Source organism: Heterodontus francisci, chromosome 5, assembly GCF_036365525.1.
Source record: "Heterodontus francisci isolate sHetFra1 chromosome 5, sHetFra1.hap1, whole genome shotgun sequence".
Taxonomy (NCBI): domain Eukaryota; kingdom Metazoa; phylum Chordata; class Chondrichthyes; order Heterodontiformes; family Heterodontidae; genus Heterodontus; species Heterodontus francisci.
In genome coordinates, this window is record NC_090375.1 from 132,436,129 (window position 1) to 132,455,784 (window position 19,656).

At 41.6% G+C, this 19,656-nt stretch overlaps 1 protein-coding gene across 2 annotated transcripts in view; it reads right to left on the reverse strand.

The window, feature by feature from the left end:
* The window catches only part of LOC137370056 (band 4.1-like protein 3), a 384,274-nt gene that overhangs the window by 133,680 nt on the left and 230,938 nt on the right, over positions 1–19,656 (reverse strand). For both annotated transcript variants that reach the window (XM_068032108.1, XM_068032109.1), the window contains one exon: positions 13,362–13,571. In XM_068032108.1, coding sequence (XP_067888209.1) covers positions 13,362–13,415 — 54 coding nt within the window. In that variant the 5' untranslated portion in view covers positions 13,416–13,571. The remainder of the gene's footprint in view (positions 1–13,361; positions 13,572–19,656) is intronic.

Consider the following 19,656-nt stretch of genomic DNA (forward strand, 5'->3'; position numbering starts at 1 on the left):
CCTCATCCATGGTTTTTGTTACCTCTAAACTTGACAATTCCAATACACTCCTGGCCTCCTATCTTCCACCTTCCATAAACTTGAGCTCATACAAAAATCTGCTGCCTGTATCCTAACTTGCACCAAGCCTCAATCACCCATCAACTCTGTGCTCACTTGACCTACATTGGCTCCCAGTTAAGCAACATCTATATTTTTATATTCTCACCCTGGTTTTCAAACCACTCCACAACCTTGACCCCCTCTCTCTCTAATCTCCCCCACCCTATAACCTGCGTACCTCAAACTGTGGCCTCTTGAGCATCACTGATTTTAATTGTTCCACCATCGGTGGCCATGCCTTCAGCTGCCTCAGCTCCAAGCTTGGAATTCACTCCTGAATCTTTGCCACCGCTCTTTCTTCTTTTAAGCCTGTTCTAAAAACCTACTTCTTTGACCAGGATTTTGGTCATCTGTCCTAATATCGCCTTGTGTGGCTCAGTGTTAAAAATTTTTTATAATGCGCCTGTGAAGGGCTTTGGAGCATTTTATTATGTTAAAGGCACCATGTAAATAATAGATGCTATTGTTGTAGCAGTTGATAATTGCTATAATTAACATTTAAGATTTTTCTGTTCAACAGTAAGTATTGATGACATCATAAAATTTGTCTCAAAAACATTATGGTCCTTTAACACTCAAAATTTGTTTGGGTTTAAGTTATTGGTCATTCTTATAAGCAGGACCCACATCCCCCCTACTATCCAGAGTACACCTTTTTTCAATCACTATTTAGGTTAACAGTATCAAAGTCACTGACTGCAACAGAAAAATCTTATTCTGCAAACCAACTTATGGAATGTATCATGTACCACCACGCAATTCCCCTCTCTTCTAAAAAGCAAAATGAATACACATCATCAGACCAAGAGAGTCAGACTCTAAACCAACAGGTTTATTTAAATAAAAGCAGTTAAGTAAACAGTATACAGTATAAACAATGGATTATCCACCACTATTGATATGCAAAATAATATGCCACTCACTTGCACTCTATCCACTGCATTTATAACAGTAACTCACTTCTTACACTGTGAAGCATGCAGCAGTTTCAAAACTAGCCAAGCTTCTCTGTTGGCTGGCACATTATTGAAGACAAAACATTGATGCTGGCTAATAAGCCAACTCCCCATAGGAATGCAATCCAAATCCCTTTGAAAATCAAAGCGATATGATATAATTGCAAATTATAATTTCCCTCAACAATATTAAATACATATAGGCGACTTTAACAATAGCATATGATGTTTGCCATTCTGTGTGATACCTGCAATCTTCTTAGATTTCATGTTGCGTTTTGCAACACTAATCATCATCTTATGTAGCTAACAAAGCCAACCAGTCCAATGTCTGAACTCGTAGCTTTTCCTTTGAAAAATCTCTTTTGTATGACCTTAAGTCATTATCTGTCCCATGCTGTTTCTAACAATAAAAAAAAAGTTAAAGATTGAACACAGACAAAAAAAAGGATTTACTGTTCCCAAATTAACATGAGTAGCGCAGTTACATAACTATTAAATTAACCTGGTTTAATTACAGTAACTTTTGATATTTGTACAGCTCTCAAGAGACCAGTCAAAATCAGCTGTAAGTATCAGCGAGTAGCCCCAGTGAGTCAGTCATCAGGGAGTGGCTGCTATTCTGATGTTGATGCTATTCTTAAGTTGATGGCTAAAAGCACTTGTTGGCAACAATGATTTAAAAACAGAGGTTGAATGAAACAAAAACTGAAAAAAATGATCTAATGCAAGTTACAACAGCTGACAGTGCAATGGGATGCTCGTAGAATAGCATGGAAGTGTTTGAGCTTTTATTTCTGAAGAATACAAGGAAGGTTAAATCCAACACATTTTGATTGCGCTCCAAAATATAACTGCTCAGAACAGTTCAGAAAGTACATTTGAATGTAATAGATGTTTATTAGACACAGGACACTTGAGTGCCATATTAAATAGTTCAGCTGATGTTAACCACATCCTTCTGCAAAGATGCAAGCTTTTAATTTCTACATGGAACTCAGGGGCTGCCAGCCAGAGGTAAATACTATCCTATTATATCAACCAACTAACAAAATAGAAGAAATTCTCAGCCCGTGATTAAACAATTCACAGCTGCTACTAGATCAACAAGAAGCAAACCTGAAAAAAAATTCCAAAGAAGTTTGCTTTTCTTTCTTAGGTTACGCTAAGTAAATACAAATCTGAGCAAAGGAAATGTCTGACAGTAACTGGAGAAAAAGTATTTCTGCAATGCCTTGTTAGATAGAAGCAAATGCAGCTGATTTGCGGTTTTATGGAAAACATGGACAGATTTGCATTATATTGTTCCCCAAACATCAGTAAAAAATGTGAAAAATTACATAATCCAATATGATTAGGAACAGAATTTGATTTATTCAGTCTAATGATAAACTGAAAAAAATCATGGAACGCCTTCTCAAAAACTGGTGGAAAAAATATCCAGAATCCTTTCTGCATGTGATAAAAGCTGGTTCTGACTTAATCACAGCAATATCGTGGCACTCATGAAAGATTTTTTTTCCAAAGGATATTGCAGAGCGAGTCTGGACCAAAAACAAAATCACAAACTAGATTTTTCTAAAAATTCAACGCAAGCTTTCTTCCAGATGAGCCAAAACGACAGTGTATAATTCTGAACTTAACAACAAGCTGAAGCTCATCCTACACTATTCCCACAACCTTCCACTGTTTTCCACTTAAAATAGATTCAGTAGTGATTTAGGTTATATATAAAAAAAAGTAGCTGTTAGCTGCACAATAATACTGAAATAAAGTATTTAATTTTTGAGCCAACAGCAATGACAGGGTAGCTATAGCTTTCAAGGCAGACAAACCCATATTCATTTATTTAGAAAAAAACAGGGATCGGTAATCTCAATACACCCTGCTGTAACTGAGTGACACCAAGGAACATACTGAAATGTACCAAGATTTATAGTCTACTCTTATTCAATTTCACCACTTCAAATGATTTGCTTTGATTAACTTTTAGCACTTAATTCTCACTTTTCTATTTCCATTACTTAATTCAAATTATTGGATAATTCAATTTTTATTAAGCACAAACAACCGAATTATAAGTAGACTGTAATGTATAGTTTATCTGTATCCGTTTTTAGAATGGTGCACAGTATATACAGATCCTGAACAGCTGTAACTACAGTGTTGCAGTCACATATCCTGAATGGGGCATTTCAAACCAGTCAATAACAAATCAGCCATCAGCTTTCCTAATAAGCAGATAGAGCAAGTGAACTTGACATTACATTTTTCATAGAAATGTTATATTATTTTGTTAATTATAGACCCTATTATTGGAGGTGTCAAACCACATCACCACCCCACAATGGCATCAATTTAAGGTCGATCGTACATTAACTCAGGTCTCAAACACAACCTGCCAGACAGCTGCTACCTGAAATGGATGGAAAGAGGCAGTTGGCTAATGGTTAAAAACATGTGGCCTAGAGACCACCCATCAACTGGAAGATAACTGACAGAGGGGCTTTTGGCAGGGTCTTATGGGTAAAAAGATAAGAGGGAGCTCCAGCAGCAGGAGGCCAAGGCTTTCCTATAGGACCTGAAGAAGCACCCCTGTTCCTCCAAGCCCCCAAAAAGGAAAGTTTTTGAACACTTACCTGTCACAGTTTCTTCAGCCTACAGAACAGATATTACTCCATGGGGCAGCTCTGATGGGCATCCTGTGATTAAAAGGCTATTGGAGTTTATTGACGTAATATGCATATATGAATGAGACTCCTACCAAATTTCGGCAGAGGGTTCATCTGCTGCCAAAAACATATGCTTTAAGATCCCCATGAAACGGAATGAAGGGGGTAATTTCCCTTGTCCACCCCAACCAGTTTACACAAGGTGGGGAAGTTAAAATCCCCTTTCAGGTGAACTTACATTCCCTGAATAAGAGCAGGAAAACATTTTATTGCTCACTCTCTCACAGTTATGCCATCAATCCAGGTGCGACGACTGGTATAAGATCAGCCCAGATAGACTTGCCTGCCAATTTACTTGAATCTATTCCCTCCCTGTGGAGCAAGCTCCTTATCTTCGCTTGGTACACATTTGACAGTTTGAATTACATGTGGAATACAAATCCATGTCCTACCACTGTGGCAATTCAGTATTTACTGTAAATTACTGAAACATTGTAACTGTACTGTCGCCAGAACACAATCTATTCAAACACATCTTCTTTTACAACTTTATCTTCTTAATTAGCTATCAAAAGTATTCTGCTGATAATAGCGATTGTTAGACAAATCCATTCCTCATTGCTGTTTATTCTAGTGGCAATGGGTTACCAGTTTGGGCTTCCATGAGCCAGGACCCCAGTCCAGTGATTAAGACCTGCAGACTAAGTTGCAAAACAAAGAAAAAGGAATTCTAGTCCTTACAACCCATTCCACACTGAGCTTAAGGACTGGACTTCTCAAATCCTCTCCTTTCCCAGACACTATCAGTATTTCCGGCACAAAATACAGCCAGAATACCAGCATGGGTCGGATGGGGGGTGGGTGAGGAGAAGTGGGTGGGTGGGAGTGTGGTACTGGCACTCTGCATTTTGACCATTCGTTGCAGCAGTGCAAATATGTGGCCTGGAGACCACCCATCAACTGGAAGAGAACTGACGGAGGGTTTTTTGGCAGGGAAACAAATACCACAGGTGCTGGAACCTAAAATAGAAACAGAAAATGCATTAAAAACTAAGCTCATTTATTGCTAGCAGCAGCCCATGCCATTGCCCCAGAAGAAACATTAAGCTGAATTGTGTCTTTTTCCTTGTAAAATACAAGTCTAAGAGAATCCGTTAATTTTACACAGTACAGTTCTGGTATTATTCATCAAGAAAAGTTAAAACATAAAGCTAGTCTGAATCAATTTCAATTTCAGTGACCATAGAATAGGTGTCCAAACTGCAACCATTAAGCCATATGAACCCCTCCTCTAGCAATCCAGCCATGGACATCCAGGCAAGTTGTTATTTGTGCTACACTTATTTGCCGATTTATCCTGCTTGAATTTTGTGGGTGCAAACGTTGCCAAGGGACTCTTTTTAGTGCTGCTGCCTCACTTGTGGATAAGTCAAAAAGCAAAACACCAAGATTTCAGCAACTTGAGATATATGCAGGTTAGCAGGAATATAATATAAAATTTAAATATGCACTCACAATTATGCAGTCAGAGAGAAATACAGAAAATGGCTCAGGACTCAAAGATCCATATCTTGATAATATAACTTCCATTTCAAATTCACTTTTCTTTTTAAAAAAGTTGTTCTTTAGATGCGGACAATGCTGGCAAGGTCACAATTACTCCATATCTCTAGCTGCCTTGAGAAGCCAGTAGCAGGCTGTCTTCTCGATGGCAATTTTAAAAAAACAGAATCATTGCTAGGCCACTTCAGAGGACATTACAGTCAACTGCGTAGTATGGGACTGGAGTGATATGTAGGCCAGACCAGGCAGAGGCGTCAAGTTTCCTTCCATTAAAAACTTAAGAAATACAACAGAAGGCGGCCATTCGGCCCCTCAAGCCAGCTCCACCATTCAATAAGATCATGGTTGATCTACCTCAGCGACACTTTCCTGCACTATCCCAATATCTCTCAATTCCTTTCGTATCCAAAAATCTATCGATCATTGATTTGAATGTACTCATCCACTGTTCTCTGGGATAGAGAACTCCAAAAAGGTTCACCACCCTCTGAGTGAAGAAATTTCTCCTTTCAGTCGTAAATGGCTGACACCTTATTCTGAGACTGTATCCCTCTAGTTCTAGACTCCACAGCCAGGGGTGACATCCTCCCAGCATCTACCCCATCAAGCCGCTTAAGCCCTTAAAAATTTTCCATGTTCCTATGAGATCACCTCTCACCCTTCTGAACTCTAAGGAATATAGGCCTAGTCTACTCAAACTCTCCTCATCCGACAATCCCATCTCAGGAACCAGTCTAGTGAATCTCCATTGTACTTCCACTAAGGCAGTATATTCTTCCATTGAACAGAATGGTTGCAACACATAAAGTGATGTTTCGGTCCATCTTGTCTATGCCGGCTCTCTGCAACAGCAACTCACCTAATCCCACACCCCTGCCTTTTCCTCATAACTCTGCAAATTTTCTCTCTTCAGATAATTATCCAGTAATTTTTTGATGGTCTCAATTGAATCGGCCTCCAACACACACCCAAGCAGTGCAATCCAGATCCTAAACACTTGATGTGTAAAAAAAGTTTTTCCTCATGTCGCTGTTGCATCTTTTGCCAATTAACTTAAATCAGTCCTCTGGTTCTGGATCCTTTGGCCAATGGGAATAGTTTCCCACTCTGTCCAGACCCCTCATGATTTTGAACACCTCTATCAAATCTCCTCTTCTCCAAGGAGAACAGACCCAGCTTTTCCAACCTATCTATGCAAATGAAGTTCCTCATCCCTGGAAACCACTCCAATGAATCTTTTCTGTACCCTCTCTAATGCCTTAACATCTTTCCTAAAGTGTGGTACCCAGAACTGGTCACAATACCCCAGGTGATGCCAAATCAGTTTTTTTTAAATAAAAGATTATAAAGGTTTACTATAACTGCCTTGGGTAAGTGTACACAGTACTCCAGGTGTGGTCTAACCAAGACCATATGCAGTTACACTAAGACTTTTTTAACACTCATATTCCAATCCCTTTGTAATAAAGGCTCACACACTAATTGCTTTGCTAATTGCTTGGTGTACCTGCATGCTAACTTTGTGATTCATGTACAAGGGGAACCAGATCCCCCTGAGTAGCAAAACTTTATAATTTCTCACCTTTCAAAAATTATTCTGCTTTTCGATTTGTGCTTCCAAAGTGAGAAACTTCACATTTCTCCATATTATATTCTATCTGCCACATTTTTGCCCACTCACTCAAGCTGTCTAAATCTTTTTGCAGCCTCTTTGTGTCCTCCTCACAGCTTCCTTTTCCACCTAACTTTGTATTGTCAGCAAACTTGCATGTGTTAAACTCAATCCCCTCAACCAAGACATTGATATAGACTAAACAGCTGAAGCCCAAACTCTGATCCTTGCAGCACCTCACTAGTTACAGCCTTCAAAATTGAAAATGATCTGTTTATTCTGACTCCGTTTTCTGTCCATTAATCAATCCTTAATCCACACTATTACCCCCAATCACGAGCCTTGATTTTGTCTAACAACCTCATCTGCAGCACCTTATTCAATGTTTTTTGATAATCCAAATATACTCATCCACCCTACTAGTTACAACCTCAAAAAGCTCCAACAGATTTGTCAAACATGATATCCCTTTCATAAATCCGAGTTGATTCTGCCCAACTTCAGCCGGCTATGCATCTTCCTCCAAATACATTCGCACCCACTTTTACATAGAGCAGTAGGTAACCAATCAATTCAGACAGCAACAGTACAAAATTCAAACATACTGTGCAGTCAAGATTACGTTTAGTTACATAGTGAAGGATGGTTCTGTGATGGACATCTATGGTTATCTTATTGAATAAATGGTGACTACTTTGAATTGGTTTCTAACAGAACATGTCACTGAGTCAGAGTTGGCTCTCTCAGATGCTGTGGAATACGTTCTGAATTACTTAAAGGAATGGCTTAAAAGGTTTTCAACAAAACCCACTGAAACCAAGCAAAACATTTTCTGGTTAAAAAGATAGCTACCAATACAGTACTGCCTTGAAACATCAGTATTTATTTCAAGTAAAGAAGGTAATTTTCACTACAATAATCCTGATGTCCTAAAGCATTATTTTACATAACAGCTCAAAACTCTAACATGGGACACAGATTGGCCATTTCAACAAATACCAGCGCTTCTACTGCACAAGACAAATCTCACTCTGCTCAAGACTAATTTCTAAAATTTGCAAGATAATTACCAACAAGCAGTAAGTCCAGCCAGTAATACATTGTACCTGCGCCATTAGAAATTCATGGAGCGACATTAACAGGTGGACTTTTATTATTCATACGAATACATATTAAAAGATAAATTAATTTATCACATTATTTGCACCAAATCTTAAAGTTCAAGCTTCCTTCTGGTATGTTATACTCCCCTAAATACTTTCAGAAATCCCATCATATAACGATCTTTATCCATCCAACCTTTATAAATTGCAAGATTTAGACATCGCACCAACATTAATGAATAATGTAGAACTTGATTATTTTCTCTAGTGGGCTATGTGAAATGGTTTTCAAACAGATTTATAAAATGAATTGCATCAAAGTACTCATGCTGCAGACTTTTTTTTAATTTATACAAAGTAAACAGCTTGAAGATCTGAAGACCTAAATCATGCAAAAAAAATTTGAAGACCGCTGGATAACATACTGGAGCTCCATTATATTCAATTTTCTATATAAAAGGGTTAGAATATTGAAGTCAGCTTTGGTTTAATGCTAGTAAACATACAATCGAACCAGGAAGTCAGGGTTCAAGTCTCAGTTATCTTACGACCGAGGCGGGTATTTAAATTTTCCCGTTTACCGAAACAGACGATTATGCACTCTATTTTCCCCCCAGAATAAAGCACATCAACCAGGTTTCTTTAATAAAATTATCACTTATTATAAACCAAGTTTTAACCAGTAATGAAGAACATACACACAACTTGAAACATTAAAGTCCCTTATTTATCCTAGCCCTTACACACACAACCAGTTAACGGTGGGGGGGGGGGGGGGGGGAGAAAGAGGGGGAAAATAAATTTTTGTTCACTGCTGTTACAAATAAATAGAAGGAATATTCAAAAAAAACACTCAGGCTGAAAGGAAGGTATGGAAAGATGTCCTTTGTTTTGGTGAGGTGTCCCAAAAGGTGTCGATGGCTACCAATGGGATCTTCCTAGAACAGTTCTCTCCAGGCGATATTGATGATCAGTTTGGGTAGGCTTTCCAAGAGATGCAGCTACAGAAGGCTCCAAATAACTCTTACCGCAGGGAGGCAGTAACACTGTTTTCTTCCCACGGATGTCTTCAAAGATGCACAGATTCTTCAAATACAGGAAGAAAATAGGAACACTCTTGATGCATGATTCCTTTTCAAGAGATGGGCTGGTAGTCTCCTGGCAGGTCAATAAGCAAACTGTCTTTAACAGTTCAAATTGAAATCAAAACCTTCCAGAAATCCAGTCTTATGACATCAAGTCACTGACCTGAAACGTTAACTCTGTTTCTCTCTCCACAGATGCTGCCAGACCTGCTGAGTATTTCCAGCATTGCTTGTTTGTGTGTCTATAAATCGTGGTCTGTCACTTCTCTGCAAACATCTCTCCAAACCAAAACAATTCCTGCTGGACTTTTATTTGAAAACAGATGCCTTCTAGTAACTGTTTACAGTTCCACTCTCAGTCCCAACTTTCCAATAACTATTTATAGTTCCAGCATTTATGGAATCTCTTTTCAGTTTTAAAATATAAATTCTCAAATTTTAACAAAAAAAGGAAACCCTCATAACAGCTAAGAGACTTGAGTGCCTAATCTAGCCTGAAGTAGTGCTGTACTGTCTGAGAAGTTATACTGATGTCCCATCTGGCCTCCAGATGGATGCAAAAGATCCCATTGCACTATTGGAAGATGAGCAGGAGAGTTCTCCTGGTGTCCTGGCCAAATTTAGCCCTCAAACATAATAGATTATCACTCATTTAGCTCACTGAAGTTTGTAGAACCTTGCTGTGTGCAAATTGGCCACTGTATTTCCCTACATTACAACAGTGACTTTGTTTAGTGTTTGAGATATACAAAGGCCATTAAAGGCACTACATAAATGCAAGAACACAGTATAACAAATACCCGAAGTACCTTGATATTTCCAAAGGTTGCATTTTTGATCTGGAAAGCTGACGTGGCTCATTCAATTGGACATAACACAACCTATGAACCTCTGCCAACTTACTAAAAGATCTGGCTGGAGTCCTGAACAGTCCAGTCATTTTCCTGGTTCTGTTTGACTCCTAATCAGAATGCTGTGAATTTGGATCCAGAGCTGTTTTCACTCACATTCACTTATTTGAGAAGGTTCATCAGCATCTTCTCAAGGATAACTAGATATGGGTGCTAAATGCTGACCTTGCTAGTGCCACCCACATCCGAAGAACGAATAACAAACTCAAGACAACAGCAGCAAGGCGATATAGATGCAAGCATAAGTACATCAGAAACAGGAGCAGGTGTAGGCCATTTGGCTCCTCGAGCCTGCTCTGCCATTCAATACGTGGCCTCAACTCCACTTTCCCATCCCCCCCCCCAATAAATACTGGACACCAAGGATATCTCCCCTACCCTACAAGGTTAAGGAAAATCCCAAAGCCTTTTATTCATATATAAGGAGAAAGAGGGTAACTAGAGAAAGGATTGGCCCACTAAAGGACAAAGGAGGAATGTTATGCTTGGACTCAGAGAAAATGGGTGAGATTCTAAACGAGTACTTTGCATCGGTATTCACCGAGGAGAGGGACATGACGGATGTTGAGGTTAGGAACAGATGTTTGATTACTCTAGGTCAAGTCGGCATAAGGAGGGAGGAAGTGTTGGGTATTCTAAAGGGCATTAAGGTGGACAAGTCCCCAGGTCCGGATGGGATCTATCCCAGGTTACTGAGGGAAGCGAGAGAGGAAATAGCTGGGGCCTTAACAGATATCTTTGCAGCATCCTTAAACACGGGTGAGGTCCCGGAGGACTGGAGAATTGCTAATGTTGTCCCCTTGTTTAAGAAGGGTAGCAGGGATAATCCAGGTAATTATAGACCGGTGAGCCTGACAGCAGTGGTAGGGAAGCTGCTAGAGAAGATACTGAGGGATAGGATCTATTCCCATTTGGAAGAAAATGGGCTCATCAGTGATAGGCAACATGGTTTTGTGCAGGGAAGGTCATGTCTTACCAACTTAATAGAATTCTTTGAGGAAGTGACAAAGTTGATTGATGAGGGAAGGGCTGTCGATGTCATATACATGGACTTCAGTAAGGCGTTTGATAAGGTTCCCCATGGCAGGCTGATGGAGAAAGTGAAGGCGCTTGGGGTCCAAGGTGTACTAGCTAGATGGATAAAGAACTGGCTGGGCAACAGGAGACAGAGAGTAGCAGTAGAAGGGAGTTTCTCAAAATGGAGACGTGTGACCAGTGGTGTTCCACAGGGATCCGTGCTGGGACCACTGTTGTTTGTGATATACATTAATGATTTGGAGGAAAGTATAGGTGGACTGATTAGCAAGTTTGCAAACGACACTAAGATTGGTGGAGTAGCAGATAGTGAAGGGGACTGTCAGAGAATACAGCAGAATATAGATAGATTGGAGAGTTGGGCAGAGAAATGGCAGATGGAGTTCAATCAGGGCAAATGCGAGGTGATGCATTTTGGAAGATCCAATTCAAGAGTGAACTATACAGTAAATGGAAAAGTCCTGGGGAAAATTGATGTCCAGAGAGATTTGGGTGTTCAGGTCCACTGTTCCCTGAAGGTGGCAACGCAGGTAAATAGAGTGGTCAAGAAGGCATACGGCATGCTTTCCTTCATCGGACGGGGCATTGAGTACAAGAGTTGGCAGGTCATGTTACAGTTGTATAGGACTTTGGTTCGGCCGCATTTGGAATACTGCGTACAGTTCTGGTCGCCACATTATCAAAAGGATGTGGATGCTTTGGAGAGGGTGCAGAGGAGGTTCACCAGGATGTTGCCTGGTATGGAGGGCGCTAGCTATGAAGAGAGGTTGAGTAGATTAGGATTATTTTCATTAGAAAGACGGAGGTTGAGGGGGGACCTGATTGAGGTGTACAAAATCATGAGAGGTATAGACAGGGTGGATAGCAAGAGGCTTCTTCCCAGAGTGGGGGTTTCAATTACTAGAGGACACGAGTTCAAAGTGAAAGGGGAAAAGTTTAGGGGGGATATGCGTGGAAAGTTCTTTACGCAGAGGGTGGTGGGCACCTGGAACGCATTGCCAGCGGAGGTGGTAGATGCGGGCACGATGGAGTCTTTTAAGATGTATCTAGACAGATACATGAATGGGCAGGAAGAAAAGAGATACAGAACCTTAGAAAATAGGCGACATGTTTAGAGAGAGGATCTGGATCGGCGCAGGCTTGGAGGGCCGAAGGGCCTGTTCCTGTGTTGTAATTATCTTTGTTCTTCTTCAAAATAGTACCATGGGATCTTTTATATTCACCTGAGGGGTCAGACAGGGCCTTGGTTTAACATCCCATCTGAAAGATGGCACCTCTGACAGTGCAGCACACCCTCAGTAATGCACTGGAGTGTCAGTCTTGATTTTTGTGCTCAAGTCCTGGAGTGGGACTTGAACCCACAACCTTCTGATTCAGAGGCAAGAGTGCTACCCACTACACCACAGCAGATACAAAGGTACTTTTTTTTCTTTTTTGGCCAGGAGGTGCCAGTTGTGCACAGAATTTCACACTCTCTCTCTTACACTATTTCAAACTACTATGGCAGGGGGGGCAGGGAAGAGGAAGCAGCAACATTATAAAGAGAGGGAGTAAAGAAAATATATTTTTTTCAACTAATTTGAAGATACAAAAAAGACTCACCACACTTTTCTTGCTATTGCACAATCAAAAGTTGTATTCTTTAACATAAGGAAATTTGCTTCTGGCTTAATCAACTACAATCATATCTTGACACTGTTTGACACGATTTGCATGTTTAAAGAGAAAATTATGCTGACATTTTATAAAATGTTACTCGTTTTACCACTGATGTTACATCGAGTAAAATTCTTCACTAATGAGAATACCTCATTTACATCAGAGAGCCATTTACACAGCTTAATGTCTCAATTGTCTCCTGTAGATTTCCTATTCTCAACTGTTTTCAGCACATTTATAAATACAAGGTCATTAAAAATCCATTGATTGTTTATACAGATATATTTGGCAAGAGACTTACTCTTTCATACAGCACCCCTCAAAGCACCAGCTGCCACTAACCTAACAACACTGCAAATTATTCCGAGCAGCACATTAGTATCCCCCAGTAAATCTTTGAAGTAGCTGTAAAATGGTATGTTTCAGTCATCCTTTTATCATGTTTTAGAATTGCTTTTAGAATTAGCTATAGAGCTTTGGAATAGAACTTCTGGATGTTGCATCAGGGACAAAATATCTGATTTAATGCCTGAAACAGGTTACCAGTAGGAGCCACAGCAGCAAATATAAACTATTTCCATTTATAGCTTTTAGGACAGTATGTTCTCAAAAAAGAGAGAATTCAGAACAGGTTTCTAATGAGGATGTTGTCAGTCTCCTTACCTCAACTTCACATGTGGGTTCAGAGCCGTCCAGAAGGGTCACTTTGCACAGCATGTTCTTTGGCTTTTTTACAGCTTTCAGAGGAGATTTAGATAACTTGCTCGAAGAGGATTTTTGGGAGAGTTTGTCGTCCTCAGTCTGGTGGTCGTCCTGCTGACCCACAGTAACTTTACCAGAAGCTCCGTCTGCCTCCTTTTCTCGTTCACCAATCTAATGATAGGATCAACTGATTAGTCTCATAAGAACACGTTACATACAGCATCTAAAAGTTTACCACAAACAATATGGTGCCATGTAGCTTTTTCTTCACAGATAACATTTAACTGCAAAAAATCTAAGAAACTAAATTTACTAAGTTTACAAATAGAATCACATACAGCAGATACAAATCATGCAACCCATCTTGCCTGTGCCAGCTTTTTGCTCGAGCAATCTAAAATTATTCCATCGTCCTACTCTCTCCCATAGCCCACTATCTTCCTCTGCTTCAAATGTTTATTCACTTTTCCCTTAAAAGATGCAACCTTTCTCTTGATTTGCTTAGGGACAATTTTAAATTGATAAGGCCTTGTTATTGATTACCCAACAAGAAATAGTTGTTCCCTACGCATGGTATTAAAACACATCATTTTAAAAAAGTTAATTAAACAATCTTAATTTCATAATCTATGATACATGTACTCTATTATTGATAGTGTAGACCATGCTATAAGAACAAATTAATTTTGCATCCCACCTCACCACCTTCCTTTATCATTAAAATTACCACCTGAACATCAAGTGGGTTGGTAGACTTCACCCCAGTTGCAACATCTATGACTCAGTTGATGTGCACATCTATTCAAAGGGTAGCAACATTTTCTAATTGGATAAGGAAACACTGAAGTCAGTAGCTGCTGAGAACCAGTGAAGCAACAAACAGGCAGGCTGAAGAGTTTGACTCAGCTGGAATTTAAATCCAGTACAGGCGCTATGGATCAAATGGCCTCCTTCTGTGTTGCATCATTCTATGACTCTAAATACCCTGTTAGCCCACTCTGGTCCAGTAGATGTAGTTCCAGCATTAAAAGTCGCTCCTGAAAATTAGTTTCTCATCCCTGATATTACCTTGGAGAATCTACAATACACATGCTGGATGCTTTTATGTTGTTTCTATAATAGGGTGGCCAAACTAGCTCATACTACTTTAACGATGGCCTAAACATTGGCTTGTACCACTTTATTATTCAACTCTATGGTCCTATTAATAAAAACAAAAAATGTTTGCTAAATCCACCCTACTTTTGTGAGATCATCAAATATCAATTTTGTACTCTGTGGCCGGAATTCTACTTTCGTCGGACGGGAGCCGTCCACCAACTGAACAGTCGGTGGCGAACCCGTCTCTGCCTGGCCCGGGGATCCGGACTGCATTTTACAGTCCCCAGGCCCTTGATTGGTCTGAGCTAATGGAGCTGCCAGCCAATCAGCGGGTGGACAACTCTTAGTCCCAGCAGCGCTGGTGGGACTGCAACCCAGCATCAACAAGAGGAGGAAGGACACGCTGGGAAAAAGTAAGTTTTTGGGGCTTCACCGGGGTGATCGGTCAGGCCCTGGTGAGGCCAGGGTGGTCGATTGGTGGGGGGAGGGGGGGGGGGGCACGGAACAGAGGGCATGTTGGGTGTTGAGGATGGTTGGGGCACAGGGTGCCTGATCAGGAGGGTCCCTCCCCCAAGCCATCAGAAAGCCGCCTGCTTTTCTCAGGCCTGGACACCCCAACTGGCCACGGGTAAAATCCCCATGGAGGCAGGAACAGGCCCTTAAGTGGCCGTTAACTGGCCACTTAAGCTCCTTGATTGGCCTGGGGCCGGTGGGCCAGTGTTTGCCACCACCACCCCCAACCCATTCGAGTGGGGCGGGGGGGGGGGGGGGGGGAATGGGTGTAAAATTCCGGTCCCTATGTCCATGTCAAATACCTCAAAAATAGACCCAATACTGCCCACTAATGCACTAATTTCAACCCTTTTCCAATCCAAGCAATGTGCAGTGTATTTTCTGTTTGTCATCCAAGTTTCTATTCATGCTGCTACATCTCTTATAAAGAGTCACAGATTTATACAGCACAGAAACAGGCCCTTCGGCCCAACGCGTCTGCACCGACCATGAAGCACCCATTCAATCTAATCCCATTTTCCCGCACTTGGCCCGTAGCCTTGTATGTTATGGAATTTCAAGTGCTCATCCAAATACTTCTTAAATGTTGTGAGGGTTCCTGCCTCTACCACCCCTTCAGCCAGTGTGTTCCAGATTCCAACCACCCTCTGGGTGAAAACATTTTCCTCAAATCCCCTCTAAACCTCCTGCTCCTTACCTTATATCTATGCCCTCTGGTTCTTGACCCCTCTGCTAAGGGAAAAAGTTTCTTCCTATCTATCCTTTCAATGCCCCTCATAATTTTGTACACCTCAATCAGGTCCCCCCTCAGCCTTCTCCGTTCCAAGGAAAACAACCCCAGCCTATCCAGTCGCTCCTCAAAGCGGAAATGCTCCAGCCCAGGCAATATCCTGGTGAATCTCCTCTGCACCCTCTCCAGTGCAAGCACATCCTTCACACTGTGAAGACCAGAACCGTACACAGTACTCCAGCTGCGGCCTAACCAGCATTTTATACAGCTCGAACATAACCTCCTGCTCTTATATTCTATGCCTTGGCTAATAATGGGAAGTATCCTGTATGCCTTCCTAACCACCTTATCTACCTGTGCTGCTGCCTTCAGTGATCTATGGACAAGTACACCAAGATCCCTCTGACCCTCTGTGCTCCCTGGGGTCCTACCATCCATTGTATATTTCCTTGCCTTGTTAGACCTCCCAAAGTCCCCACACTTCTCAGAATTAAATTCCATCTGCCACTGCTCCGCCCATCTTACCAGCCCATCTATATCGACCTGGAATCTAAGGCTTTCCTACTCACTATCCACAACACCACTAATTTCCATGTCACTTGAGAACTTACTGATCATACCGCCTATATTCACGTCTAAATCATTAATGTACACTACAAACAGTAAGGGTCACAGCACCGATCCCTGAGGTACACCAATGGTCACAGGCTTCCACTCGCAAAAACAACCCTTGACTATCACCTTCTACCACTAAGCCAATTTTGGATCCAATTTGCCAAATTACCCTGGATCCCACAGGCTCTTACCTTCTTAATCAATCTCCCATGCGGGACCTTATTAAAAGCCTTACTGAAGTCCATGTAGACCACATTAACTCTCCTACCCTCATCTACACATCTAGTCACTTCTTTGAAATATGTGAGATTTGTAACAAGCCTTCTGTGAGACTCCTTATCCAAACACCTCTGAACATCCACAAACACCACACTGAATGCATTCCCTGTATCTAACTTATCCATCATTTCAAAATAAACACCTAGCAATGCGGCAAAGTTATTATAGACCCCCAGTCAGCGGGGATTTGAGGAGCAAATATGTGCGCAATTTGCAGAGGTGTGTAAAAATAATATTAGGTGATTTCAACTTTCCCAACATTAATTGGGATAGTCATCGTGTTAAGGGCTCAGATGGAGTGGAGTTATTAAAATGTATACAGGAGAACTCTTTAGCTCAATATGTAGAGGATCCAACAAGGGAGGGTGCAGTGCTGGACCTAATTCTGGGGAATGAAGCCAGACAGGTGGTTGATGTATTGGTGGGGGAGCATTTTGGTGATAGCGACCACAACATGGTACAATTTAAGCTTGTTATGGAGAAAGAAATAGACAAGCTGCAAAAAAAGGTTTTGGATTGGGGGAAGAGCAAATTTTAGTAAAATAAGGCAGGATCTGGCCAAGGTAGACTGGAAAGAGTTACTTGTCGAGAAATCTACAGAAGAGCAGTGGGGGGCATTCAAAAAGGAAATGAGGAGGGTACAGGCCCAACATGTTCCCTCTAGGGTAATAGGTAGGAGCAACTAGCCCAGAGAACCATGGATGACCAGAAACATTCAGGGTACGATGAGAAGGCAAAGAGAGGCTTTCAGCAAATACAAGGAGAGCAAATCAATGGAAGCATTAGTGGAGTACAGAAAGCGTAGGATGGAGCTTAAGAAAGCAATTAGGAGAGCAAAGAGTGGAATTGAGAAAACTCTGGCTAGTTAAAGTAGTGAAAATCCCAAGATATTCTATAAGTATATCAATGGGAAGAGGATAACCAAGGAAAGAGTAGGACCCATTAGGGATCAAGGGGGAAATTTGTGGGTGGAGCCAGAGGACATTGGTAGGGTGTTGAACGAATACTTCGCATCTGTCTTCACCCAAGAGAAAGAGGATGTAGATATGGAACTTAGAGAGAGAGACTGTGAGGTTCTTGAGCAAATTGTCATAGGGAGTGACAAGGTAGTGGAGGTTTTGGAAGGCTTGAAAGTGGAAAAATCTCCAGGTCCAGACGATTTGTGTCCCAGGATGCTGTGGGAGGCGAGGGTGGAGATTGCAGGGGCTCTGACCCTCATTTTTAATTCTTCTCTGGCCACGGGGCAGGTGCCAGAGGACTGGAGAACAGCTAATGTGGTCCCACTATTTAAGAAAGGTTGTAGAGATAAGCCAGGGAACTACAGACCAGTGCGTCTCACGTCAGTGGTAGGGAAACTATTGGAGAAAATTCTGAAGGAGAGAATCTATCACCACTTGGAGGGGCAAAATTTGATTAGGAATAGTCAGCATGGCTTTGTCAGAGGGAGCTCATGCCTAACAAATTTGATTGTATTTTTTGAGCATGTGACCAGGTGTGTAGATGAGGGTACTGCAGTTGATGTAGTTTACATGGATTTCAGCAAAGCCTTTGACAAGGTCCCACATGGGAGACTTATCAAGAAAGCAAATGCACATGGGATACAAGGTAACTTGATAAGGTGGATTCAAAATTGGCTTAGCTGTAGGAGACAGAGAGTGATGACAGACAGCTGTTTTAGTGACTGGAAGCCGGTGTCCCGTGGCATACCACAGGGATCTGTACTGGGTCCCATACTGTTAGTCATTTATATAAACGACATAGATGACTATGTCGGGGGTAGGATCGGTAAGTTCGCGGATGACACAAAGATTGGCCGAGTGGTTAACAGTGAGGTGGAGTGTCTTGGGTTACAGGAAGATATAGACGGGATGGTCAAATGGGCAGAAAAGTGGCAGATGGAATTTAACGCTGAAAAGTGTGAGGTGATACACTTTGGAAGGAGTAATGTGACACGGAAATATTCAAGGAATGGCCGGACACTGGGAAGTTCCGAGGAACAAAGGGACCTTGGCGTGTTTGTCCATAGATCTCTGAAGGCAGAAGGGCAGGTTAATAGGGTGGTGAAAAAGGCATATAGCACACTTGCCTTTATCAATCGAGGCATAGATTACAAAAGCAGGGAGGTCATGTTGGAGTTGTACAGAACTTTGGTAAGGCCACAGCTGGAGTACTGTGTGCAATTCTAGTCGCCACATTACAGGAAGGATGTGATTGCATTGGAGGGGGTGCAGAGGCGATTCACCAGGATGTTGCCTGGGATGGAACATTTAAGCTATGAAGAGAGGTTGGATAGGCTTGGGTTGTTTTCGCTGGAGCAGAGAAGATCTTTACAAGATTATGGTGTACAAGATTATGAGGGGCATGGACAGGGTGGATAGGGAGAAGCTGTTCCCCTTAGTTGAAGGGTCAGTTACGAGGGGTCACAAGTTTAAGGTGAGGGGCAGGAGGTTGAAGGGGGATTTGAGGAAGAACTTTTTTTACCCAGAGCGTGGTGACGGTCTGGAATGCCCTGCCTGGGAGGGTGGTAGAGGCAGGTTGCCTCACATCCTTTAACAAGTACCTGGATGAGCACTTGGCACGTCATAACATTCAAGGCTATGGGCCTAGTCCTGGCAAATGGGATTAGGTAGACAGGTCAGATGTTTTAATGCATCGGTGCAGACTCGATGGGCCGAAGGGCCTGTTCTGCACTATTATTCTGTGATTCTGTGAACTTCCATTTCTACATTCTATTAGAAAATGTTGAGGTATATTCACACAGAAAAATGACATGACAAACAATATGTGCATCTGTAGCCAGTTCACAAGCAGAGTTTCTAATCTAAGCCACAATGCACATAGAGATCACACAAAGCGGATGCAAGCAAGGTGTTTTCTGAAAGAGAAGAAAAGGGTGATTTAGGGTGCAGTTGTACTATCACATTTGTGTTATGGTTTCAGCTTCACAGTGAAACTAAACCCAGTATCCTGATCTGAACTCAATAACACAAGAGTGCAACCACCCCTTGGAGAAACTAT